We start from the raw sequence: 24,018 nt of genomic DNA on the forward strand, positions 1-24,018 counted from the left end.
GAATTAGAAACCCCTCTGCCCTTCAGTCAGAGAAGTGGGTGAGGAAACGTACAGCTGAGGAGAGCTCAAAATCAAGAAAAGAAAAAGCTGGGGCACCTGGCTGGCTCCATCGGAAGAGCATGTGACTTTTGATCTCAGAGTCTGTAGCTGGAAACCCACACTGGGTCTAGAGATTACTTAAATAAACAAATGGACTTTTAAGAAGTTAAGAAAAAGCTTAATGACTGTAGAAATTCAAGATTCTTCATTCGCCAAAACCAAAAAACTTTGTTACCCTCATGAATTTAGACTGCTGGCTAGAAAAGAAAGATTCCCAAGGTTGTGACAACGTTGTACGGTTCCTCTGCTTCAGCGTCAGCACTACAAAAACAGTATCCTATACCTCTCTGGGCAAATCCTGGCAATCAATGACCAAAGAATCCATGGAACTGAGAGTGGGAACGGTTCTATGGAAGTGGACATTGTTCTCTAACCTCTAGGTAATGTCCTCATTTTAAAAAAATATCTTAATCATATGGTATTGAATTTCTTTACAGGTCATCATCTTTCCTTTTCCTCCATCACACTGTTGACTCAGAATTTGACCAGAAACCACGGTCTTACCCACTCTTGTATCCTCAGGACTCCGTATACTGCACCTGGCACATAGTAGGCCACACAACTGAATTGAATTTGGCCCATCTACAGTTTTAAGAAAGAGCTCTCTATTGAGGTTTAGTAACAAAAAAGCCATCCCAAGCTTTCTAATGGATGGACCACTGGGTATTTTACTTACCAAGCATAAGAAGATAAATACTGTTGGCGTCTGGGTTTCCTGTATTTCAGAAGAGCAGGCCAGCTGTAAGCTGCCATATTCATTTGAGCCACTTATAAGTAAAGAGATCTTGGCAATTTTCTCAATCTCTTTGAGACTTTTTCCCTATTTGTAAAAAGAGATAATATCCCCTACCCGCAGGGTTGCAGGAGATTAAATGAAATAGAGTAAGTACCGTACGTGTATAGCAGGCAGCCAGCCAGCCAGCGCCATTTCCTAGCTCCCCCTTCATCCAACCAGGCTGCCCTTATCAATCATCTCATTGCCATTTTATGTTTTCTGGTATCACACAGGTCACACCAATGCACTTCAGTCTGAATCTAATAAGCTCTCTTATCTCCTCCACAACCCATTCCCTCCCCACTTCATCAAAGCCTGCCATAAACCACCACCACCAGGAGCTCACAACTTTGGCTTCTTGGGTTTGACAGGTCTTTCCTTCTGCCTTCCCGCACTTAGTTCTTCCAGCGACTGCTTTCAAAAAGAAAACTCTGAGGCTAAGTGGAAGTCAGCAGAGCTCCTGACTCCAGGAGAGCCCTTAGGACCCAAGTTATAGCAGGATTCAATTCAGAAAGTAAGGAACCAAGGTGCCTTGGAAGGAAGCTCTAGGCTTTGTATCACATGAGCATCGAGCACCTCAGCTTCATTTTCTGGAAGACAATCACAGGCAGCAGAATGATAACCCAGAAGCCCATTACCAAACCTGTAAATAGAAAGGCAACGTGAGCCTGGAAAGCACCAACAGCCAACTTCCATCGACGCAGCCAATGAAGCCCTGTGCCAGCACGCATTTCACTTAAATCCCCCAAACTAATTAGTTCCAAGGAAAGATATCCTAAGAAAGAACAAGGAGCAAAAAGCTAAGGGTAATTCAGACATAGACCAAAGAAAGAACAGCAGGAAAAAGCCTCCCAAATCTGCTAAATCTGCAATATAAAATTAACTGAAAAACCGGAAACCCTCACTGTTACAGAACATGCAGAAAAATTAGAGTGACTCAAATAGGAGACAATATGCAACATTTACAACGGCAGGACTGGGTGGCTTCAGCAAATCAAAGGGAAACACAAGAGGCCTGATACAGGGATAGATGTGTGCTCACTCTCCCTTTTCCATGCAAGAAACAAATTACAACACAGGTTCACTTCATTACACTGCATGTAAGAGAATAAAGCACTGTTTCTGGGCAACAAACACTTCAGGAGCTTAATATTCACTGTGCAGCATCCTAAAAAGTCAGTGAATGTCTTGGAATTTCACCACACAAACTTGCGTCACCACACTCTTTTGTGTCAGACTGTTTCATTATCCTCAAGGCTTAGCATAATTGGAGCCTCGGTCTAAAAATAGGCTATTTTTTTTTCCTATGCAATCTGATTGGTAAATAAAAGTTAGGGGAGTTTTCATCCCCTTCATTTGTTTTCAACAACCGCTAGGTTCTGCTCATCAAGCAAAGATTACTGAATACATTTTTCTGGACCTATTTGTTTATTCTGCTTACGGCAAACACTCTGCGACCTTCGCCATTGTAACAGGCAGTGAGCACCACAGACAAGCTACACAAAGACACGCTCCAGAACCATCCCAGTTTCAGCTGTGGCGGATGGCACCACTATTTTTATGCCACAAAACGCACACGATAGAAGGAAGTGTTCCCCCTCATCCTTGTCTTTCCAATTGGACTTCCCCACCCAGTCCCTGTCCTTTAGAATCTCATTCCTAGGGCCACGGTGATTATGATCATTCAAATTCCCTCACGGTTGATGTCACCAGACTGTGGGAATAAAAGGAGCATCCACATGCACAGAACATCTACTGTGGCAACAAATACTAACCAATCCAGAATGGTATCTATTAATTGGCACACAATCTTCCAAATAAAAATGGCTCCAAGCGCTATGAAGATGTAACACTATTTTCTCCCCTCTCAGGATGCCTGTTGCATACACAAACTCGCAAAAAATACAGGCAATGTACACTGGGGGCCGTTAAGAATGCTCAGACTGCCTGGATTTGAATTATGGTTCTGTCATTCACTAGCCCGGTGACCCTGGGCAAGCTACTGACATCTCCCCACTTCAGTTCTCTCATCTATAAAATGGAGATCAGAGCATAAAAGCCCATGCTAACTTGCCTCACAATCAGGCAAATTCAGATTTAACTCAAGATTGAGGATTGGCCCCAGCCTCCACCCAGCCCCCATTTACAGGAACAGGCTGAAGCTTTTATTGAAGGGGTGGATGAGGAGCAGGCAGGATGTTAGGAAATAACTAGCTCATGACCATTTAGATTTTCTCAGTTCAGTACATTTCTATCCATCTAATAAATGAAAACATTTTCTCCTCCGTGCCACCTGCCACACACACACACACAGCAACTAGAGAACAAATTGAAAAAGACTTTTTCATAAACTCCATAGTATCATGACTCTGACATATTACACAAATGGAACAAGTGTTTTTTTTTTTCAGTGCAGCTTATATGTCATAGTAGGTTTTTGCTGTTAGGATACAGTGCTTAGGACAGCATCCAGCAAGCATTAAATGTTTAATATATCTTAACTAATATTACTATTATCCCTAATTGAGCTGCGTATCTAATTATGTACTATTTACATACAGAGGGGAAAGTGAGAGCAGATCCTCATTCTCTTTGGAACTTGACATAACTCACCCAACCTTAGGGCCAGTCACATATGGTTCTGTCATTCACTAGCTACGATGTACTGAGTGTGAGGGGGGAACCAATATACTCTAAACTGAAGAAAAATAGATCCAGACTCATTCGTACTTAACTATAACTGTATTTTTTCCCTCTAAAAAAATACCTCCAAATATTACTGACAATCAATGTATGGTTTGTACAGGCTCCTAGAGGACAGAATGAGATGTCCTACACTGGAAACAAGGCCCCAGGTGTGACTATAGCAGCAATCTCCATTTTAAGAAGAACAGAGGGGTGCAGGTTAATCTAGCTGCTCCTATGAGTTGATCTTCCCTCTCTGCAAGTGAATTCAGTATATGAGCATCAAACAGTTAAATCTGAAGTCCACGATAAGCAAACAATTATGGTCTTGAAAACCAAAGCACAAAACACATGCACTGATTCAGGGAACCCTAGTAAAAATAAGTACTTTTTAAAAGTTCTTCTTTTTTTTTTTTTTTTTTTTTTTTTAGTAATCTCTACACCCACCATGGGGCTCAAACCCACGACCCTGAGATCAAGAGTCATACGCTCTTCTGAGCAAGCCAGCCAGGTGCTCCCAAAATGAGTACTTTAAAAAACTGATTTAAATAATGGTGCTTCAAACATAAACAGGTTTCCTCATGTCCCTTTATAGATATGGCCATATCTCCTGGGCTATCATGAATCCCACTCCAAAAACAAATTAACAGATAAATAGTTCATTTTCTAATTTTGAAGTAAAAATGATTTTAGAAAATAAATACCAAAATCCCCTCAGCCTTACACAATTCTATAATCACAGGTAATGCTACAGATGTGCAAGGGGCCCACAAGTGATCAACCCAGCTCTTTTTGCCAAAACTAGTTCCATGTGACTCCAAGTCATCTCTCATTTCCAAATTTTGAGATGAAAAAAGCATTTAATCCAAACTTGCTTTAAACCTGCTTTTGAGCTTTGTTTCTCTTCAGGTTCTCTGCATGCCAGATTGACCTAATCAGCTGCACTCACCACCCACAGGATTTGGCAACCCATTTCATCAAGGTTCACCTTTCTTCAATAATCTGAAGACTGAAGTTCAAAAATCAAAGGGATGAAGTATATAAGATAGATGGAAGGCAGGTAGCAGCAATCATGCAACAAGTACCGACCAAGTACCTACTATGTGCCCACATCCGAGCTAGGTGCTGTGTGCATATGGCTGAGTAAAACAACCTCTCTACCCTGATAGAGTTCACGGCCTGATAAAGACAATGAAGAGAAACACGAAAACAATCAGGGAATGCAAAATGATGAGTGCCAAAATGGGAACAAATGGTGCTGAGCAAGAAAAGAACATGACAAAGGACACTCTCACACATATACAAGGAGACCAGTACAGGAATCTCTACTTTTCATCATACTGAAATACCAACAACAACCTAAAAGACCATCTACTAGAGACATGGAAAAATAAACTGCAAAATATTCCTATGATGAGATAGAACAGGGCAGCTCAAATGAATGATCAGACCTATATGGATCAACACAGATACAGTTCATAAAGACAATGAGAGAAAAAAAGCAAGCTGCAAATTCAAATATATCATTTACATCAATTAAATGGGCACCTTCAAGAGTAACAAAGCATACAAAAAGGAAAGACATACCAACTTTATAATAGTTGTTGCCTCTGGAGAGGGAAGGAGACTGGGGAAGGGAACACAGAGGACACCACCTGTAAGGCTTTCTTTTGTTAAAAGAAAATATGAAGCAATTATGACAAAATCTTAAATGCTCTGGGAGATGGCTACATGAATGTTATCTTACTCTATAAAAAATGAGAAAAAAACTTTAATTTAAAAATGAAGGCCAGGGGATCCCTGGGTGGCTCAGCGGTTTAGCGCCTGCCTTTGGCCCAGGGCGTGATCCTGGAGTCCCGGGATCAAGTCCCACGTCGGGCTTCCCGCGTGGAGCCTGCTTCTCCCTCCTCCTGTGTCTCTGCCTCTCTCTCTCTCTCTCTCTCTCTCTCTTTCTCTCTCTATCATAAATAAATAAATCTTAAAAAAATAAAAATAAAAATAAAAATGAAGGCGGAAAGTGGGGTGGATGAACCAACCTATTTAAATAGAGGAGTCAAGGAATGCCTCAGCAATAAGGTACAATATAAGCTGAGACGCAAAGACAGGGAGAAACACCCAACGCTGCCCCAGGCCTCTACAGGAACGTTCCAGGCAGAGGGGCCCAGATGCACCAGGGCCCTCTGGGGAGGACAGAATTGAATGTGTGTATGGAACTGAAAGAAAGTGGTGGTCGGTGGTGGTGAGCAAAAGCAGGGGAGGGGAGGGCAGGTGGGGAAGACAAACCAGGTTGGGAAGTGAGGCAAACCACACAGGACCTGGGAGGCCAAGGGGAACCAAGATAGGAAGCCACTGGAAATGACATGCTGCAATCACACTTTAAAAATTGAGATAACATGCTGAGTGCAGAATGAATTAGAGGAGGCAAGAGTATAAGGGAGATGCCTAAGGGATGCTGCAGTGCTGATCCTGCCACCCAGAGATCATAGCAGTCTGAGCTGAATATTTTGAATGTAACATTGGCAAGACTTAATAATAACTGGATCTCAGGACTGGGGTAAGAAGACAACTATTTTGGAAATATTACAAGAATATTTGGTGTTTGGGCAGCCCTGGTGGTTTAGCGCCGCCTGCAGCCTGGGGTGTGATTCTGGAGGTCCAGGATCGTGTCCCACGTTGGGTTCCCTGCATGGAGCCTGCTTCTCCCTCTGCCTGTGTCTCTGCCTCTCTTTCTCTCTCTCTGTGTCTCAATCAATAAATCTTTTAAAAAAAAGAATATTTGGTGTGTGCCACTTTGTGCCACTACTAGATATGGTTAAAGGACATGAAAAAAAACACTCTGGGCCCCTAATCTATTTAGCAATACTGAATAAACTTGTCAAACTAACAAGACTAAATAAATGTAAATATAAACTAACAATGTTACATTAAACACTGAGAAAGGTCAGGTTAAACATGTCAGGGAGAATGAGTTTTGAGGAAGACTGGAAAAGACAGCACAGAAATTAGTGATGTAGGTGGACAAATGCCCCCCAAAAAGAAACAACAAAGTTAAAACACAAATTAGAAAATAATGTGACCAACACTATACAAATTAACCTTATTACACCAGACTGGTGAGCATTTCAGTGACAGAAAAATGTAGAAGCGGGTAAGAGAGGCTCTGAAGAGAGGGCAGCACGGCAGCATAAGGTGTTTAGTTTTCAGCCAATATTTACTGAATGCTTATTACATATCAAATAGTAGATCAAGACATCAACAAACATCACCTCATTTAACCCTCCCAACAACTTCACTGGATAGTTACCACTGCTAAAAATGAGGAAGCTAAGGCTCAGGGAGGTGAAACAAGCACTCAGTGGGTCCCAAGCTCAGGGAGAAGCAGATCTGGGTTGCACTCACCTGGGACTCACCTAGATAGCTAGTGGGCAGGAGTTGGCAAGAGAGGGGTAAGAGCAGGGAGTGCAAAGCCCCCAGGCCTATGCCTGGATTCATTCCATACCTGCCACTTAGTTGAGCTGTTTTACAAGTTACTTCTATGTGCCTCAAATCCCCCATCCATAAACCATGGAAAATTACAATCTCTACCGACAGCAATTCCACTCGCCACCATCACTGCATTCAAAAAGCACCAGTTCACTCCATGATCACCTATGCATCCCAAAATTCACTGGAAAATTTTCAAGACTATTTATTGTCAGTCTCTTTCTGACAGTCATCTACCACCTGCCTGAAACGCTCTTCACTGGCTTCCATGACACCACATCTTCCTTTTCTCCTTCTCTGGTGGCTCTTCTACAGTAAATTTTTTTTTTAAGCTGGAAAATGGATTATTTTAACAACCGTCACAGATAATTATATTCTTCTTTGATTTTACCCTGTTACTCAACCATAGTAGTTTCTTTTTTTAAATTTTTTTTATTGGAGTTCAATTTGCCAACATATAGCATAACACCCAGGGCTCATCCCGCCAAGTGCCGCCCTCAGTGCCCATCACCCAGTCACCCCAACCCCCTGCCCACCTCCCCTCCACCACCCCTTGTTCGTTTCCCAGATTTAGGTGTCTCTCATGTTCTGTCACCCTCACTAATATTTCCCACTCATTTTCTCTCCTTTCCCTTTTATTCCCTCCCTTTCACTATTTTTTTTATATTCCCCAAATGACTGAGACCATATAATGTTTGTCCTTATCCGATTGACAGTAAACTTTTTAAGTCTCTCCTCCTCCTCTCCAAACCACTCCATACTGGGAATCCTGGGAAACTGGGCCATACACCCACTTCTCATTCTGTTCTCTCCTCTTCCCAAGTAATCTCATCCATGTCCATGGCTAAGTTTACTTCACCACACCAATGACTCCCATATTTCTAACCTGCTACCCCAAAATTAACATGTCCAAAATCAAACTGCTCATCTTTCCCTCTCCCAGTTCCAAATCCAGTCATCTTCCATTTCACCTCAGTGAAAGATAACCCATCCATCTGCCTGCACAAGTCAGCCACACAGGAGTAGAAGCTGTTCTGGAGTCCTCCTTGATGCTTTCCCCATCCTAAGCCTTACATCCAATCTACCACCAGGTCTTGCTGATTTGTTTTCTTTTCCGTGTCTGTATCTTTCCCCATCCCCTGTCAGGCATCACACTAGGCAAGCAACCACCATCACTTGCTTGGAATACTTTAGTAAGAGCTTACTAATTCATTTCCCTCATTTCCTCCAAACACTCCAACTTACTCAGCCAGGATGATCTTCTCAATGCAAATGGAAGCCAATCCCTCCATCCTCACACAGAATCTGCTAAATGCCTGCCCCTTGCTCAACATGGCCTACAAAGTAGGCCTCCTGCCACAGCTCCAACCTCACCTCCCATCACTCTCCCCTCCCTTGCTACACTCCAGATATAACAGCCTTCCCTCAGTTCCTCACCCTGGATTGCTTATCCCTGGAATGCTTATCCCTACAATCCTTTAGCCAGTTAACACCAGCACAAACTTTTCAGATCTCAGCTCCAGTACCAGACAGAGGCTCAGGAAACCTAATTCTTCTTCAGTCTAGGCACTTTGATTCCTCAGAGGACCTGTGTTACCAGCACTCAGAAATTCACATTCCTTTTGTTAGCACTATTTTCTTTTAGAACAGCATGACAATTCATTTGACTGTTTGCTTAATGGCTCTAACCCACCAGACTGAAAACTCCATGAAGACAAGGTCCTTGAAAACTTAAATTGACCACTAAATCCCCAGCACAGCAGCACCATGCCCAACACTGGTAGGGGCTTGGCACCTTTCTCTGGGCTGTATGAGAAATAATAGTATACTGTTAATGTGCTTTGTAACTGCAGCATGTGGTAGGAATCATCATCATTGGCACCCTCTGACAAGTGAAAACACAGAGGCTCAGAATGACTGACTCGCTCAGAGCCATACAAAGCAAACTAGCAAGTTGAGGGTGAGTGCAGCACCTCTGGCTTCCATTTCAGGCTTTCTCCAGCTTTTTTGTGTGGTTTTTGCTCCCAAAGACAATCTTTTCTCTTGTTTATTAGTAAGAAATCACGAGTTTGGCCTCCTAAGCTCTAGCTCTAGTTTTACTGGAATCATTACCTAAGGCTTTCGTCTCAAGCCTCCAGGTCACAAGCAATGTCATTTGTCTCCATTTCCCTCCATGGTACACACTCAGCAAATATTACTTGAAGAATTTCTGGCTAGGAAGCAAGAATCAGTAATTGAATTAAATATATTCACCCACTCTAAGCCAATCTTTCACAAACGAGTTATTTTTCCTGCCCCATCAGGACATCGTTAAGAAAGAAATACATGAGTTTTCCCTGTAATACAATTATCAGCTGTCTAACGCACCATGCCAGGCAGTCCAACTTAAATAGAACATACACCCTACCCTGTTGGCCAGTGTACAGAAATATTACATGTGGCCTTAAGAACAATGCACATTATTAATAGCCCATGAGCTTATTCCTTTCCCCAAGTGCCCCCTCCCCAATCCTCCTCCTCCCTGCCTGAAGAAGGCATACCACCCTCCTGCATAGGGCTGAAAATACAGTCTGTGGTTAAGTCAGCAGGGGCAAAAAGCCCCTGCCACAAATATAGCCAAATGTCTGACACTTCAAATTATGACCAAAACCTAGTATCTCTGTGCCATTCCCATCCCACTTAAATCCTAGCCCTAAAGGAAAAAAAATCTCATCCCTAGCCTCAAAATTTAGCCACCAATTTTTGTTCATTGTGAAACAATCAAGCCAATAAAAACAGGTAACAGAAAACTAATCCCAAACATGTGAAGAAGAATTAGCAATTCCAGACACCACACAAAAACCAATTCTAGAAATCATTCATGCTTTGTTGTTCTTTTCAAAATGCAAGTAGAGACTTACTTCAGTTACTTTCTATTTCATTTTGCTTTTTAAGAGAAAATTTTCAAAGAAAATTTTTAAATTTTTCTGAGACTCTAATACATTCAAGTTTAAAAGGGACATAAGCCAATTCAATCAAGAAATTAGTAAAATGAACGACAGGCATACAACCCTATACTGTCACTAAATTTCAAAGTAGGTATAAGATCTCCAAAACGATGACCACAGGGCTCAGGAATCCCTGGCTTAAAATCAAACAGTTTCTCAACACAAACACATACATAAAGCCATTCTTCTCCCCGCCTTCCCAAACTCCCACAACTTACCAAACTCAGCTCACTGTAATTTAACACAAGTATTTACAATATGGCAAATTGACACAGGCTCACACTGCCTACTGAAAGGATGAAAGACAAACAGAAGGCACTAATTCTATTAGTCTTCCCTCAGTTAACCAAGCTGGAGCCATAAAAAACCCAACCAGCTTGTTTTGTTTTTAAATATGAGATGGACGTGTCTCTAAAGGGTCTGACTGTACTGCTGTGAAAAGTATGCTCAAGCCACCAGACGGTGCGGGCTGCTGAAAGCAGGTTCTTCCAATTAGCAATAAATGTACCCAGCATGGCTTAGGCAAGGAGACAGTGCAGTGACATCTTGTACACCATCAGGTTCAAACACTGGGGCAGCTGAACCATCTGGGGGATGGGAAACCTGCAAGGCTGCCAAGCGCGACCTTGTCACCCATAAATCTATTACCTGGGCAGATGAGAAAAGGGCGAGCTGGAGAAAAGATCAATATTTCGGTTAGCATTGATCTTTTCTCTTCAATCCATCTATATCTGCAATTTGTGAAAAAAAGAGGAAAAAGGATGTGAGAGGAAAAAAATAAAGTTATATGGTATTTTCTCCTTTCCTTAAGAGTAGTATTATCCAAGAAATTACCTATGCAGACTGACTGTAGAACCAGACAATTAAACCTTACACCAATTTCTACGCCACTAGTGAATAGTGGTTAATAACTTCACACTTTTCTTTTTGTCTCTTAACAAGGAGGGAATGGCACTTTCAAAATCATTACTGCTCTGTCATCTTGGGTCTGTGCCAAAGCAAGGAGCTTTAGAACACCTGTCAAATAACACGCAACTTGTGAAAAAGAAACATATACCAAAACAGGTTTATATAAAACATTCACATATGTAGTGATAGGACTGCATTTGGGTTAAGAGAAAGTCACTATTTCTGGTGAGGGTTGGAGAAGAAAGATTTCCAAGACTTGCTTTATGTGAGTCGAGTTACAGTTATGAAACTCTCTCTGTCTCAGCAGAGATCAGCAGAGCTGACACAATGTCAATCTCACAGCATTTATCTCCTCATCCTTAGCCACATCCCCAGTGGTTTCAATAATTAAACAAGTAAAATTTAATAGGTGAAAATACCATCCCTGCCTTTTCAAATAAGAGTACCTAGTAAAAATGTACCAAGTATCCTTTTTCCTGTTCTGAGTATCCAAGCCATTCCTGTAAACTCAAAATAGGCTGAAATATATCAAGATCCTATTTTTAAAAATGCATCTCCTCCACACCCATCCATTTGTAACTACAGAAACTACTAGGCCAGTGTGATCCTAGAGTTACAGCAAAGCAGCATCCACGTTGTGAGCACAGGATTGGATGCTAGGTAGAACATCAAAACATAAAGAGTGATCCCTCACAAACTGAAGGGAAGTGGAGACTGGAGAATATAGAAATCATGTGAGGCTGTAGGCTTTTGTTTTCTTAATAAAAAGAAAAATTTTAAGTATTCATACTAATTTATGCAGACCCATTCTGAAATCTGGTAGTAAAACTCCCAATGTGTGGGTTTAAAAAACGCACTAATTCACATTGAGACTAAGGAAATTCAACCTTCCCTAAAAAAAAAAAAAAAACCCCTGGCACTTTTCAGGTTAGTACTGAGAAGATTCTGAAAGATGGAAGAGGCCAGCCAGCACAGCCCCAGGACCACCTGTTTACTGCCCTTGCACCCGGGGGTATAATGTGTGTGTGTGTGTGGGGGGCAGGGTACTGCTTCTTGACAAAGACTTGTAGTATCAGCACGAATAGGCCCTTCCTTGGATTCTCCAAAGCTCGCCTAAAACAAAGATGAAGTGATCATCCTGAAACTTCAGGCAACGTAAATGGGATAAAGAACAAAGTCCACTGGTACTTCCTTTGTTGAGGCTTCACCCCCTTAGGCTCACAGACCTCAGCCCATTTCACAGGCCGGTCTTGACCTCATTCATCTCCCTCTTCCCAGCTATCTCTAACATCAATTGCCTTCTGTTCTCCTAAATCTACCAATGTGCAGCACCGTAAGAGCACACAGAGGAGGATGTTCAGGCCTCTTGGAAGTGTTAGTTTCCAACTATTAAGAAAGAAGGATATGGACATTCTGATTTTTAAAAGTCTAAAGTTTTGCTACCATCTGTCATCATATGACGCTATTACAATACCAATGACTGTTTTCCCTATATTGTACCTGTTATTCCCATGACTTACTGTATAGTGACAGATGGTAGCTACACTTGTTGTGAGCAGAGTATAAAGTATAAGCTTGTTGAATCACTATGGTGTACATCAGAAACTAATGTAACATTGTGTGTCAACCCACTCAGATTAAAATAAAAAGCCTAAACTTTTGGCTATTTTGAAAGAAATATTATGCCAGTGTTTTCAAATATATAAATTTAAATCAGGCCTAAATGTAACCTATTATCTGTATAAATGCCAATAATGTGTTAATAAAGTATGAATTATTTTATATACTGGAAATCTCATCATAACATTTCTCTCAAATTATTGAATGTCTACATTACCATAATTCAGACCAGCCTCTCATGGGGTATTTCCAAATTAGTGCTTCTTATTCTTGTATTTACCAACACTACTTTCTCATCGACTTTCAGAAAGGATATAGAGAAATGAATGAGCAAATGGTAGTGTTAGTCAAAGTTCATCAATATAAAAGATCTGCAGTTAAAATGCCACTTACTTGACCAGAAATAGGTGTTTCTTCAGAATTTAAGGGTATATGAAAAGAACTAAGGCTCCAAGAATAGCTATCAACTTGTACTATGAAGAATTTCAATTCATTCCATTTGAATCACCACAGATTCTGAATTAGTAAGCATGAATTAATAACGCTGAATAGTATTATTAGTTTTGAAGAATTGCAAAAAATTTAGAACCCAAGCACCCCTGAAATACAATAAAAAGGGAATAAAAAGTGTTTCTGACTTAGAATTTTATAATGTAAACAACTTCAAAGGGGGTTAGTCTGCGATCACTGAAAAAGGATACTGCTTTTTAACATAAAATATATTCTGCCAAAATATATTAAACCTTCATCTCCGCCTTAAAAGAAATTCTCCTCTTAAATTAAAGAAATCAAAATGTTAGTAGGTCAGCTGAAGTTAAAAGTAGTCTTAATGGTGGATATTAGAATTCTGGAGAAAAAGGTAGAACTATTCCCTCCTACTACCTCCCCTACCCCCCCAGTTTCCATGGGTCTGGTCTAGCAAGAAAATTCTTCACACTGCTACATTTTAGGTGACAAAAGCATCCATTTTTAAGGTGATCTTCAATCTACAGAAGGAGACAGCAGGAAGGAAACATTGAGAACCAGCAGTTCTTCATCCTTTCTGCATCAGGTTCCCCTGTGAGAAGTCTTAAATACTATGCACCCTCTCCCCCCAAAATGTACACATGTGCACAGACACACAAAATGTTGTGTATAACCTCAGAGGATTCAAAGACTTCTCCTGCATTCTACTTGGGTTGACAGAAGTTCTCATATGACAATCTAAGCAAAGGAAAACCTCAAACCCTCTATATGTCTGAAAAATCATTTTCCTTCCTTCTTACTACCTTTCCTATAATTGTCTCTACTTTCACCTACCATGGCACAGTGTTAAAAAGGAGGGTGACTTTCCTCTTTTAGACCAGAGGTGCACAAATTTTTTTCTGTAAAAGACTAGAAAGGATATATTTTAATTTTGCAGATCATTTAGTTTCTGTGGCAACTACTCAACTCTGCTGTGCTTAACACAAATGCAGGCCCAATAAAATTTTATTTACAAAAAATGGCAGTGGATCAGTTAGCCCATGGGTCAGTTTGCTAATCTGTGGAATACAGGAACAGGTTCAACAACTCCAAAGGAAGCAAATAGAGAAATACAACTGGGTTCCTAACTTATAGCATCCCTAAAAATAATTTCCAGAAAGATTAAAAATCTAAATAAGAAACCAAAAGCTGGGCAGTCTGTTATTGGAAGAGGGAAAAGATTTCTTAAGAAAAAAATCAAATTATTTGGCACTAAAATAAAAAAAAACTTCTACACACCCAAAGACCACAAATAAAGTTAAAGGGAAAACCACGGACTAAAAAACATCCGCAACACAAATGACCAAACAAGGATTAGCCTTTGAAAACCTAAGAAGAAACAGCAAGAGACATACAACCCAGAGAAAGGGGGCATATATAAAACATGCATGTATACATACAGGGAACTCAGGCACGAAAACCAAAGAGTTCAAACAAATGAAAAGATGCTCAACTAATACTCAGGAAATGAAAATTAAAACCACTATGAGATACCATTTCACACTCACCTGGCGAAAATTAAAAGCTCTGAGAAAAACAAGTGCTGGCAAGGATGTAGAACACTAAAGATTGTGCGAGTATGTTTAGAAGTTTATAGTGAGTTTAAAATCCCTCAATAGGGGTACCTGGGTGGCTAAGTTGGTTAAGTAGTTAAGTGCTTAAGTGTCTGCCTTCTGCTAGGAAGGCTCAGGTCACAATCTTGGGATTCCCTGCTCAGCAGGGAGCCTGCTTCTCCCCTTCTCCCTCTGCCCGCCACTTCCCCTGCTTGTGTGTGTGTGCCTGCACGCATGCACTGTCTCTCTCTCAAATAAATAAAGTATTTTAAAAAATAATAATAATAAAATAAAATCCCTCAATAGAAAAAGAAATAAATTTGAAGAGATGGGGCACCTAGGTGGCTCAGTTGTTTGGGCGTCTATGTTCAACTGGGGTCATGATCCCGGAATCCTGGGATAAAGCCTGGCATTGGGCTCCCTGCTTAGGCAGGGAACCTGCTTCTCCCTCTCACTCTGCCACTCCCCTTGCTGGTGCGTGCTCTCTCATAAATATATAAATATAAAAATATAAATAAATAAATAAATCTTTTTTAAAAATCGAAGAGGTAAAAATGAATGTCAAAATCATTTCTGATGCTCTTTAGATTAACCTCTGATAATGTGACTGAGGGATCAAGTTTAGTGATCCTACGGACACAGATATGAATTTAGCTATTTGAAAGAATTAGCTTGCTGTGATAAATTAAATGATTGCTGTTATCAATAAAATGTCACATACTGCTTGTGGATGTATAAATTTCACTCTTGGTAATATAGGAGAGAAATTCTTGCACATATGGCACTATACTGTAGCATTGTTTATAAAGGGAAAAAATTATAGGAAATACTTGGAAACCCAAAAACGTGGACAATGGGAGAACAAAAAAACATTGTGCTCTATTTATTCACTGAAATACTATACAAGAGGTAACATGAGTAAATAAAAAAGGAGATTAAACTTAAAAAGGAAAAAAAAATAAAATAAACTTAAAAAGGAGAATATAAAGTAGGGTTTTTCCCTACTTTTCCCTAATTTTTTTGGCATACAGCAAAAAAATATGTATAGCATGACACATAAATGGTAAAAAACTTTCAATGTACCACAGGTATAGATAAATATTTGTTGTAAGAGCAAAAAACCATGGGCAAAAAGCACAAAACGAACCCTGAGAGCAGTTACTTTTGAAGAAGAGAAAGAAAGGAGACATGGTGGGAAGGAACCAGTCTTTAGATGTCTGTATATTTTACTGCTTTTAATTAAAAAAAAACAAAACTATGCTTTTAAGGAAAAAACTTTGGAAAAAGCGAAATTTTCTCTTTTTTCAGATAAAGATGAAAGTCTCCCTTAGTACTTAATTATAAGATTCTCCATATTCACCACTTCTTTCATCACAGATACCAACAGAGGCTAAACCCTCTGTCCTGGGGACCATTTCGAAGGGCTTCTGACAGGCGCTAGCACATTGCCAAAAGATTCCCAGTAAGGCTCACCCAGACTGCGATGTTTTCATGCAATGATTTGGCTACATTTTCTAAATGTACAAATTTCAGCTCTGAGCACCACTGAAAGCTAGGCAGTCTACAACTAGTTGGCAAAGACTCATGTCAGCCTACTGGGTGAGAAACAACACATGGGCTCTACACTGAAATGAGAGCATACGTTCACTTTAAAATGCAACCAGAAATCCAGATCAAAAATCGTTGTTATCAAGAGCACAGAAATAATAGAGTACAGTACTAATTATTCCATAAAGACAAAATTACCATTACACTAAGGATTATGCAAGGAGTAAGCTTTTAAGTAAAGAGTAAGTTTAAAATCCCTTTACAAAAAACCCTAAGGGGTGAAATTATATATCAAAATCATTTCAATTCTCTTTAGATTAGCCTGATACTGAGGCCAAGTGAGTCATATATTGTAGCCTTATGGCAAGATGTATGAATTTAGCTATGTGATAGAAGAATCTGCTTGCTAGGACACATTCAATGATTCTTCTTATCAATAAAAACTTACAGTTCAAAAAACGTCATTATTTTAAACACTAAATAGAGTATTACAATCCTTTGATCCAGGGTTAGCCTTTAACAGTTTCAAAATTCATTAAAGTCAAAAATTTGGACAGATTTGTGTCACTAAATGGCCTTCACTATTGTTCACAGAATAAAACCCTTAATTGATTAATGATCTCAGGGTGTCTATCGCCATCTAGTGAACAATCACTTCAATTACCACACCAGTCATGACAACTGAGGACAACAACTGAGGACAACCGAGGCGGTTGTCTCCGTAGTTTACAACCTAAGTCTACTTAACACTATCAACTTGCCCAGTATCACTTTTTATGTCTCTCTCCATACATAGAGAACAAACACAAATACACGTGATACTTATATTGATTCACTTTTGAGTGTCTATAAACTAAGTTTCCATATTACTTCTCTGGAAACACCGACTTCCTTATTTTTTAAGTAACTTGCACGCTATGAGGTCCCTCATACGATTCTTTAACCATTAACTAATTCCTCTACCACCGAGCAATTAAAAATCACAGAAGAGTTTAAAGTGTGAAAAATCACACCTGGGAAAAGACAATATTGATGTCCATTTGACACAACTATTAGCATTTTTATTATAAACCTGTTTATGAAAGTACAATTAGTAATTACCCTGAGTACTCTAGCAGCCATAATACATTTGATTACAGAAATTATTAGGTCACCAGAGCCAAACCTGCATGATTCCAACAAAACTGAGCACATACAAAATAGACTTAAAAACAAGAAAGGAGGCGGGCGGGCTTACGGCCTCCCCAGACATATTCAAATGTAAAATTTTACCATCTTTTCAGATGACTTGCTATCAGGTTTCCTTCTCATTCATTTCCACTTGAACCTTAATCTAATTTATCCTACAAGAACTTGAAAAGCAAACAAGCAAACTTCTAAGATCTTCAGGTTGTTCTATTATTTTGCCCACTCCATCTTCTTACCAAAAAAACAAGTGTGATAAATTACAAAGGTATTCCAAAATCTCAGCCAACTGACTCTGATTTTACACTTCACCCCTCCTACCTTTTTAATAACCAAGAAACATTTGAAATCACAAAGGCCTAATAGTATATATGGAAAATGCTAGTAAACCCAAAGACCGATTACCACAGAGAATATTTCTATCCACCAGTGCTAATAATTATCACCAATACTTTAACAATCAGTTTTATTTTAGGAAATAATTTCTGTAGGTGGCTTTGAATCTTCTTCTAGAATAAGATTTCCAGGGAGCAACTGTGTAATTATTATTTCTCATTAACCTCACATTACTTTCAAGACCGACTTTCCACAGTTGTTATATTTTTTTTTATTTGTGGGAAGGAGCAAAGGGGAAAGAGACAAGGGGGAAAGTAGAAACCAAGAATTTAAATCACATATTATTTCTAGATTTCTTTGAAACTCTGTTTTTTAGCGGAGAGAGCAGAGGGTTCTTTTTATAGTTTAAGATTTGTTACTGCTATATTTTATATAACAGAAAAATTAAAATTGGGTTTAAACACCCTATTAAAGATCAAGCTAAACAAAAATATTGCCCTAAAAGTACAATGGATTAGGGAAGTGGGGGAGATCGCTGGACAAATTTGGGGCTTATCATTATCAACAGTGCCCTTTTAAGCTTGTGGATTTCTGAGCCAATGCAGAAAATGTAACAACAGGGATTTCCCAACAGCAAGAGGCACTCTCCAAGGGAGTAAATTGTCAACTATTGCCTCTCGTGAGAAACTTAAGAGTAACCTTGATCCAATCTCAATAGTCAACCTATGTATTATCACCCAGTTGGGGCATAGTGAGTGCATTTCCTAATACAAAAATAAGATGGTATTCTATCATAAGCCACTGGATACATACACAGAAATAAAATTTAAATAATTTTAAAGTAAACTTAGCCTAAGAAACTGAAAACATCCTTCTCTCACTTCAACTAGCCCCTAAAATACCTATATCTTCCCATGCAAAAAGGGCCTGTGTCTTCAAATGAGTATCGAAAAAGATGTCCTTTGGGGAATAAAAGGTAGAATATAAAGCAGAAGCACAGTCATGAAAGACATCATGAGATGGGGTAGACAACTCTACTGTGGTAGAAGCCTTACAATCAGGAAAATAAGGATTCCAATTCAAAAAAGTCACTTGTTATACTTCACCTCTTTGAGTCTTAGCTTCTGCATCTGCAAAACGGGAATGTTATGAATCATATCACTGAATTGTGGGGTTTTAATGAAGTAATTCATCTGGAAGCTTCTTATATATCACTGTTGTTTAGTACACATTTTGCCTTTCCTCACTGTACCCTAAGCCAACCAAGTCTGTGAGATAGGGCTGTCAACAGAAGAGTAGCACTGAACATTGTTTGTTTCATGCCAACTAGATCTCCACTGACCAAGAGAGGAGCCACTAGCCACATGCGGATAATTAAAGTTAAATTTATTTTAATTATAATTAAATAATACTCAAAATCAACACTAGCCAGATATCAAATGCTCACTAGCCACTTGGGCTAGTGGCCTACTATAATATAGTAGTGGCCCTATTATATTATATACTGCAGATGGAGAACATTTTCACCATCTCAAAGTCTACTGGACAGTGTTGGTCTAGACTCTAAGGCAGAAACATGTTTTCTGGGGCACCTGGGTGGCTCAGTGGTTGAGTACCTGCCTTTGGCTCAAGTCATGATCCCAGGGCCCTGGGATCGAGTCCTGATTTGGGCTCCCCGTAGGGAGCCTGCTTCGCCTGTGTGTGTGTGTGTGTGTGTGTGTGTGTGTGTGTGTGTGTGTCTCTCTCTCATACATACATAAATAAAATCTTTAAAAAAAGAAACATGTTTTCTGAAAAAGGGCCAGATGGCTAATATTTTAGACTTTGCAGGCAATGCAAGTCCTGACCCTGATTATTCAATTCTTGTAAAGCAAAAGCAGCCAGATAAAACATTAAAAAATGTGGTTGTGATCCAGTAAAATTTTATTAACAAAAATAAATGGCTGCCTAGATTTGGCCATTGGGCCACACTTTTGTCAACCCCTACACTTGAGTATTCTGATTTCAGAATCTCAAAATGAACATTCTATCCATAACCATGAACTACCTCCTTAAGACTGAATAGTCTCAAATCCACTGATGGGAATCAATAGTTTACTGGAATGAAATGGAATTTAATATTTAACATAACTATTCTTTTACAAGTTAAGAAAAACCCACACATGTGGGGCTCAAGCAGGTGAAGCTTATAGTGTTTACAAAGTGAAGTATCTCAAATCTGTTTGGAATCTGGCTCATCTTTCTAAAGCCAATAACTCTCAATCCATAACTCCACTCCTCATCTATTCCTGGAATTGTGGACGTCTACATCCAACTGCCTACTTTACATGCCTAGAGATCTATTACAAATCTCGAAACCAAAACAGATTTCCTAATTCCTCTCTCCCAGATCTCTCCATTTTAGTAAATGGCTCTATAAGCTAACCAGCTATAGGACTAACATGGAGGCAATCCTCCTTGATTTCTTCCTTTCCCTCACAATGCAACCTAACACATAAGCAACCAAACTAGTTCCTTTATATCACTTTGCTCTCATTCATGCTACTTCCTAAAGAAGTCTTCCCTGACTAATCTAAACTAGCCATCTTAACATTAAACTAGCCCACCACCCTGTTTTAATTATCTGAACAGCATTTACTTCTACCATATTCTCTTTTTTTGTATTTGTTTATTCACTTATTTACAGTCTATTTTCCCAAACTACCCTCCTCCCAGTTCCAAGTCCCCAATGCATGCCACTCTATACACCCCCTGCTCTACGTAGAATGAATGTGACCCTTATGATGCAGGGGGATCTTACGTCTTGCTCAACAGTCTACCCCCTTAACAATGCCTGGTACAGAGTAGACAATAAATACTCTCTCTCAATGGATGAATGAATAAATCCTTACTTAAAAAACTATCTGTCTCCAATATGTCCTAAGAAAGGGGTATTTGAAGCTCTATAACAGGTAACAAACTTGGCTCTCCCACATTATAACACATAATAGTTAAAAAAGAAATTCTTAATTTTTAGAGATGTTACATTTACCTCCCTTCCTTTGTATGTCACCAGAGCGGCCAGTGGTTTGGCATAAAATCTGCTGTAGGAAAATCCCAGGCAGCCATACATACTGTTTGCTGTTAGCTTCAAAGCCTTCTGTCGAATGTCATACTGTAGACCACAGGGACAAGAGACAACAATATTTGTAGATGTTTAATCATTACATGAGATGTCTTTTTATAACACCAATGAGAAGGAGAAACCCTCAATACCCCTGGGAAAAAAAAGAACTCTCAACAACTCAACCCATCCTCCCAAATCCATGATTCCCTGACGTTCTATAAGCAAGTGAACACAGACTCCAAAGCTTCCAGAAGGATTTTGTTCAGATACTGCTTTGCAGACAGAGGGGTCTTCCATTCTGAGGCATTCTAGTGTTTTTGAATGGTTTCCTACCCACAAACTTAAAATAAGCCACACAATTGTCCACAGCATCATGTTTAAATCACTCCCAGGTAATCAAACTCTGAAAGCTGAGACTGTCACTCAGATGTCTTAGTGAAAAGATATACCTGAAGAACAAGGTCTGGATTTAAATCTTGCTGTTTCATTAGTTGTTTGACTTGTTTTCTCCTCTCTACCAGTTTCCGGATCTCTCTGGGCAAAATGCCCATTTCTAAGCCTGGGTCTGGTAGCTCAGGGATCTGTTCTTGTTCTCCATCCTGAGAAACACACAGCAGAAATTTCAGACAAATCAAACTTTTATAAAACAAATTACTATATATTATTTAATATTTTGTGGAAACTTTACATGATGATCAAATCTTGAAAAACTACTTTCCTGCATAAGCATAGGTCAAAAACCATAGGTGGGAGAAGAAAAAGCTGAAAATAAGTTACCACTGGCCTCTTCTCCCACTTCTCTCAGCCTCACTCCCAGTATCTCCACCCCTCTCATTGTTGATTAATGTCAGTATCATTTAAAGGGATCAATTTTTATACATAACTCCTCTCTTCAACAAGATTGACAAGCAACATGTTCAGAGAAATTGTTTTTAAAATAAAAGCACTGAGACTGCTAGGATTTTAAAAAAAATACAAACAAAACCAAACTATGGTTTTAAGTCAAATATACTCCCAAACAAAACGTCATAAAACTTTTACAAATATGAAAAATCGTGGCAATTATTTTAAGTGTTTTAGACTAAAAACTAAAACCCTAAACACTAAATCAGCAAATTTCTTTTAGGAATTTGGAACACATATTTAAAAAGTCCATGAAAAGTTTCTAAAAATTAATATATCCAAATTCCTTAACATCTATGTAATACCTTTCATCTGCAAATTGCTTTGCAATTGGTAAAATAGCAACATTTTAGAAAAGTAACTAGCAGTCTTCTGATATTAAAATTTACAGAAGAAAAGAGTAGGGAAAGCATTAGACGATCTTTCTGATGCCTCCATGAATTCTATTAACAGGCCACAAAGAGAAGCCAGGCATGTTTATCCCTTCAAAGTTTCAGAATTAAAAATAAACCTCTTGTCTTCAAGTATGTCAACTCAATGCCATTTGATAACAGCCTTTACAAAGTATCTGGTTTTATAAAGATCAATATTTTTAGATGAACAATCTTACAATAGTAATAGGATCTACTGTTTTCCGATATAGCAGACAATGATAGCAAACCTATTAAAGATATCTTGGTACACATTCCAATTTATTTACAACTAGAGATGTCCGATAAAAAGTGAACTGGAAGGATCTGGAGTCAGGAAATTTACAATCCATGCCCAGCTCTCCCACCACTAGCTGTATGGCACTATCTATTCTGAAGACCAACTGAGATACTACAGAGAAAAATGATACAAAACCTATAAACTGGCTCATGTATAGTACTTCTTAGATGACCTTGAAGGTGTCTTCTAACTCTTAAATGATTCTATTATTTATCCAGAATCCAAACTGGAAAGCTCAAATGAACAAAAAAGTAGAGGGAGATGGAGGAGGTTGGATCATGACAATTATCACAAGGCTGACACAGTAGCAGGACAGAGCTCAATGCATATTATTTATCCAATGTAGTCACAACCTTTGGGGGATGTCTACCCAATATCTTCTCTGTAAAACTATCCTCTAGTCCCACAGAAAGGCCCATCCTTAGCAGCCATTTTGTACTCTGTGAACCCATTCCTGTGGCACAGCTGATGGGACCAGCCTGGGCCAAGACTTTAAGATTCTCTATTCTAGGACAACAGAACTGGGGCTGAAAAACAGCTCCCAAAGCATGCAGTCAGAATTAAGAGACATGGAAAATCAGGAGCAAGAGAGCAAACAGACATCTTCTGTCACATGTACAAAGAATAGAGAAAAACAATATACAAAGATAACATATAACTAGACCTCTTTTACTGTTAGAGAACCACATCTAATAAGATTCCCTACTGACAGTCAATTATATAAGCTTTATACATGAAGAACCACACATTAAGTTATTAAGACCTACATAAAACTGTTGACTAGTCACTGGTTAAATTAAAATCCATGTGAAATAATTCAAAAAGATTCCTTTAAAAGAGCCATTTAGTGAGAACCAGTAACAAAGGCTTGTGTGGCCAAAATTTAAAAGAATGAAACTAGCAAGTATTGGAGATGATGTGGCATGGTTCATATTCACCACTAGTGGGAGTGGGTAACATGGGAGAACTTCTAAGGAAAATAATTTGGCAATTTCTTTTCAGGTTAACTTACACTTCCCATACAAACCAGCAAATTCACTGCCTAGGTATCTACCCCCAAAAATGAAAGCACATGTCCACAAAAAGATATGAAGAATGTTCACAGCTTTATAAACACAGGGATGTCTGGGTGGCTCAGTGGTTGAGCATCTGCCTACAACTCAGGGTGTGACCTGAGTCCCACATCAGGGTCCCCAGAGGGAGCCTGTTTCTCCCTCTACCTATGTCTCTGCCTCTCTCTCTCAGTGTCTCTCATGAATAAATAAATGAAATCTTTAAAAAAATAATAAGAGCTAAACACAACGGGATGCCTGAGTGACTGTCAGTCAAGGGTCTGACACCTGATTTCAGCTCAGGTCAAGGTCTCATGGCTTATGGAATCAAGCCCCATGTTAGGCTGCAAGCTCAGTGGAGAGTCTGCCTGAAGATCCTCTCCCTCTGCCCCTCCCCCCTGCTCGCTTGCTCTAAAATAAATAAATCTTTAAAAAAATAATAACTAAGCACTGAAAACCCAAAAGCTCATCTCGGGCAACTAGATAAAGTGTGGAACACTTCTCACCAATACAAAGGAAAGAACTACTGATAATGCAACAGCATGGATGAGTCTCAAAAACA

At 39.3% G+C, this 24,018-nt stretch overlaps 1 protein-coding gene across 2 annotated transcripts in view; it reads right to left on the reverse strand.

Moving 5' to 3' along the window:
* POLA1 (DNA polymerase alpha 1, catalytic subunit) overlaps positions 1 to 24,018 on the reverse strand; it is a 309,415-nt gene that overhangs the window by 229,822 nt on the left and 55,575 nt on the right. For both annotated transcript variants that reach the window (XR_012026683.1, XM_072818081.1), the window contains exons 25-26: positions 21,240 to 21,389; positions 20,716 to 20,838 (exon numbers count right to left, since the gene is read on the reverse strand). Coding sequence is in view for 1 of the 2 variants with exons in the window: in XM_072818081.1 (XP_072674182.1) it covers positions 20,716 to 20,838; positions 21,240 to 21,389 (273 nt within the window). In the remaining variant the exon portion in view is untranslated. The remainder of the gene's footprint in view (positions 1 to 20,715; positions 20,839 to 21,239; positions 21,390 to 24,018) is intronic.

This window comes from Canis lupus, chromosome X, assembly GCF_048164855.1.
Source record: "Canis lupus baileyi chromosome X, mCanLup2.hap1, whole genome shotgun sequence".
Taxonomy (NCBI): Eukaryota; Metazoa; Chordata; class Mammalia; order Carnivora; family Canidae; genus Canis; species Canis lupus.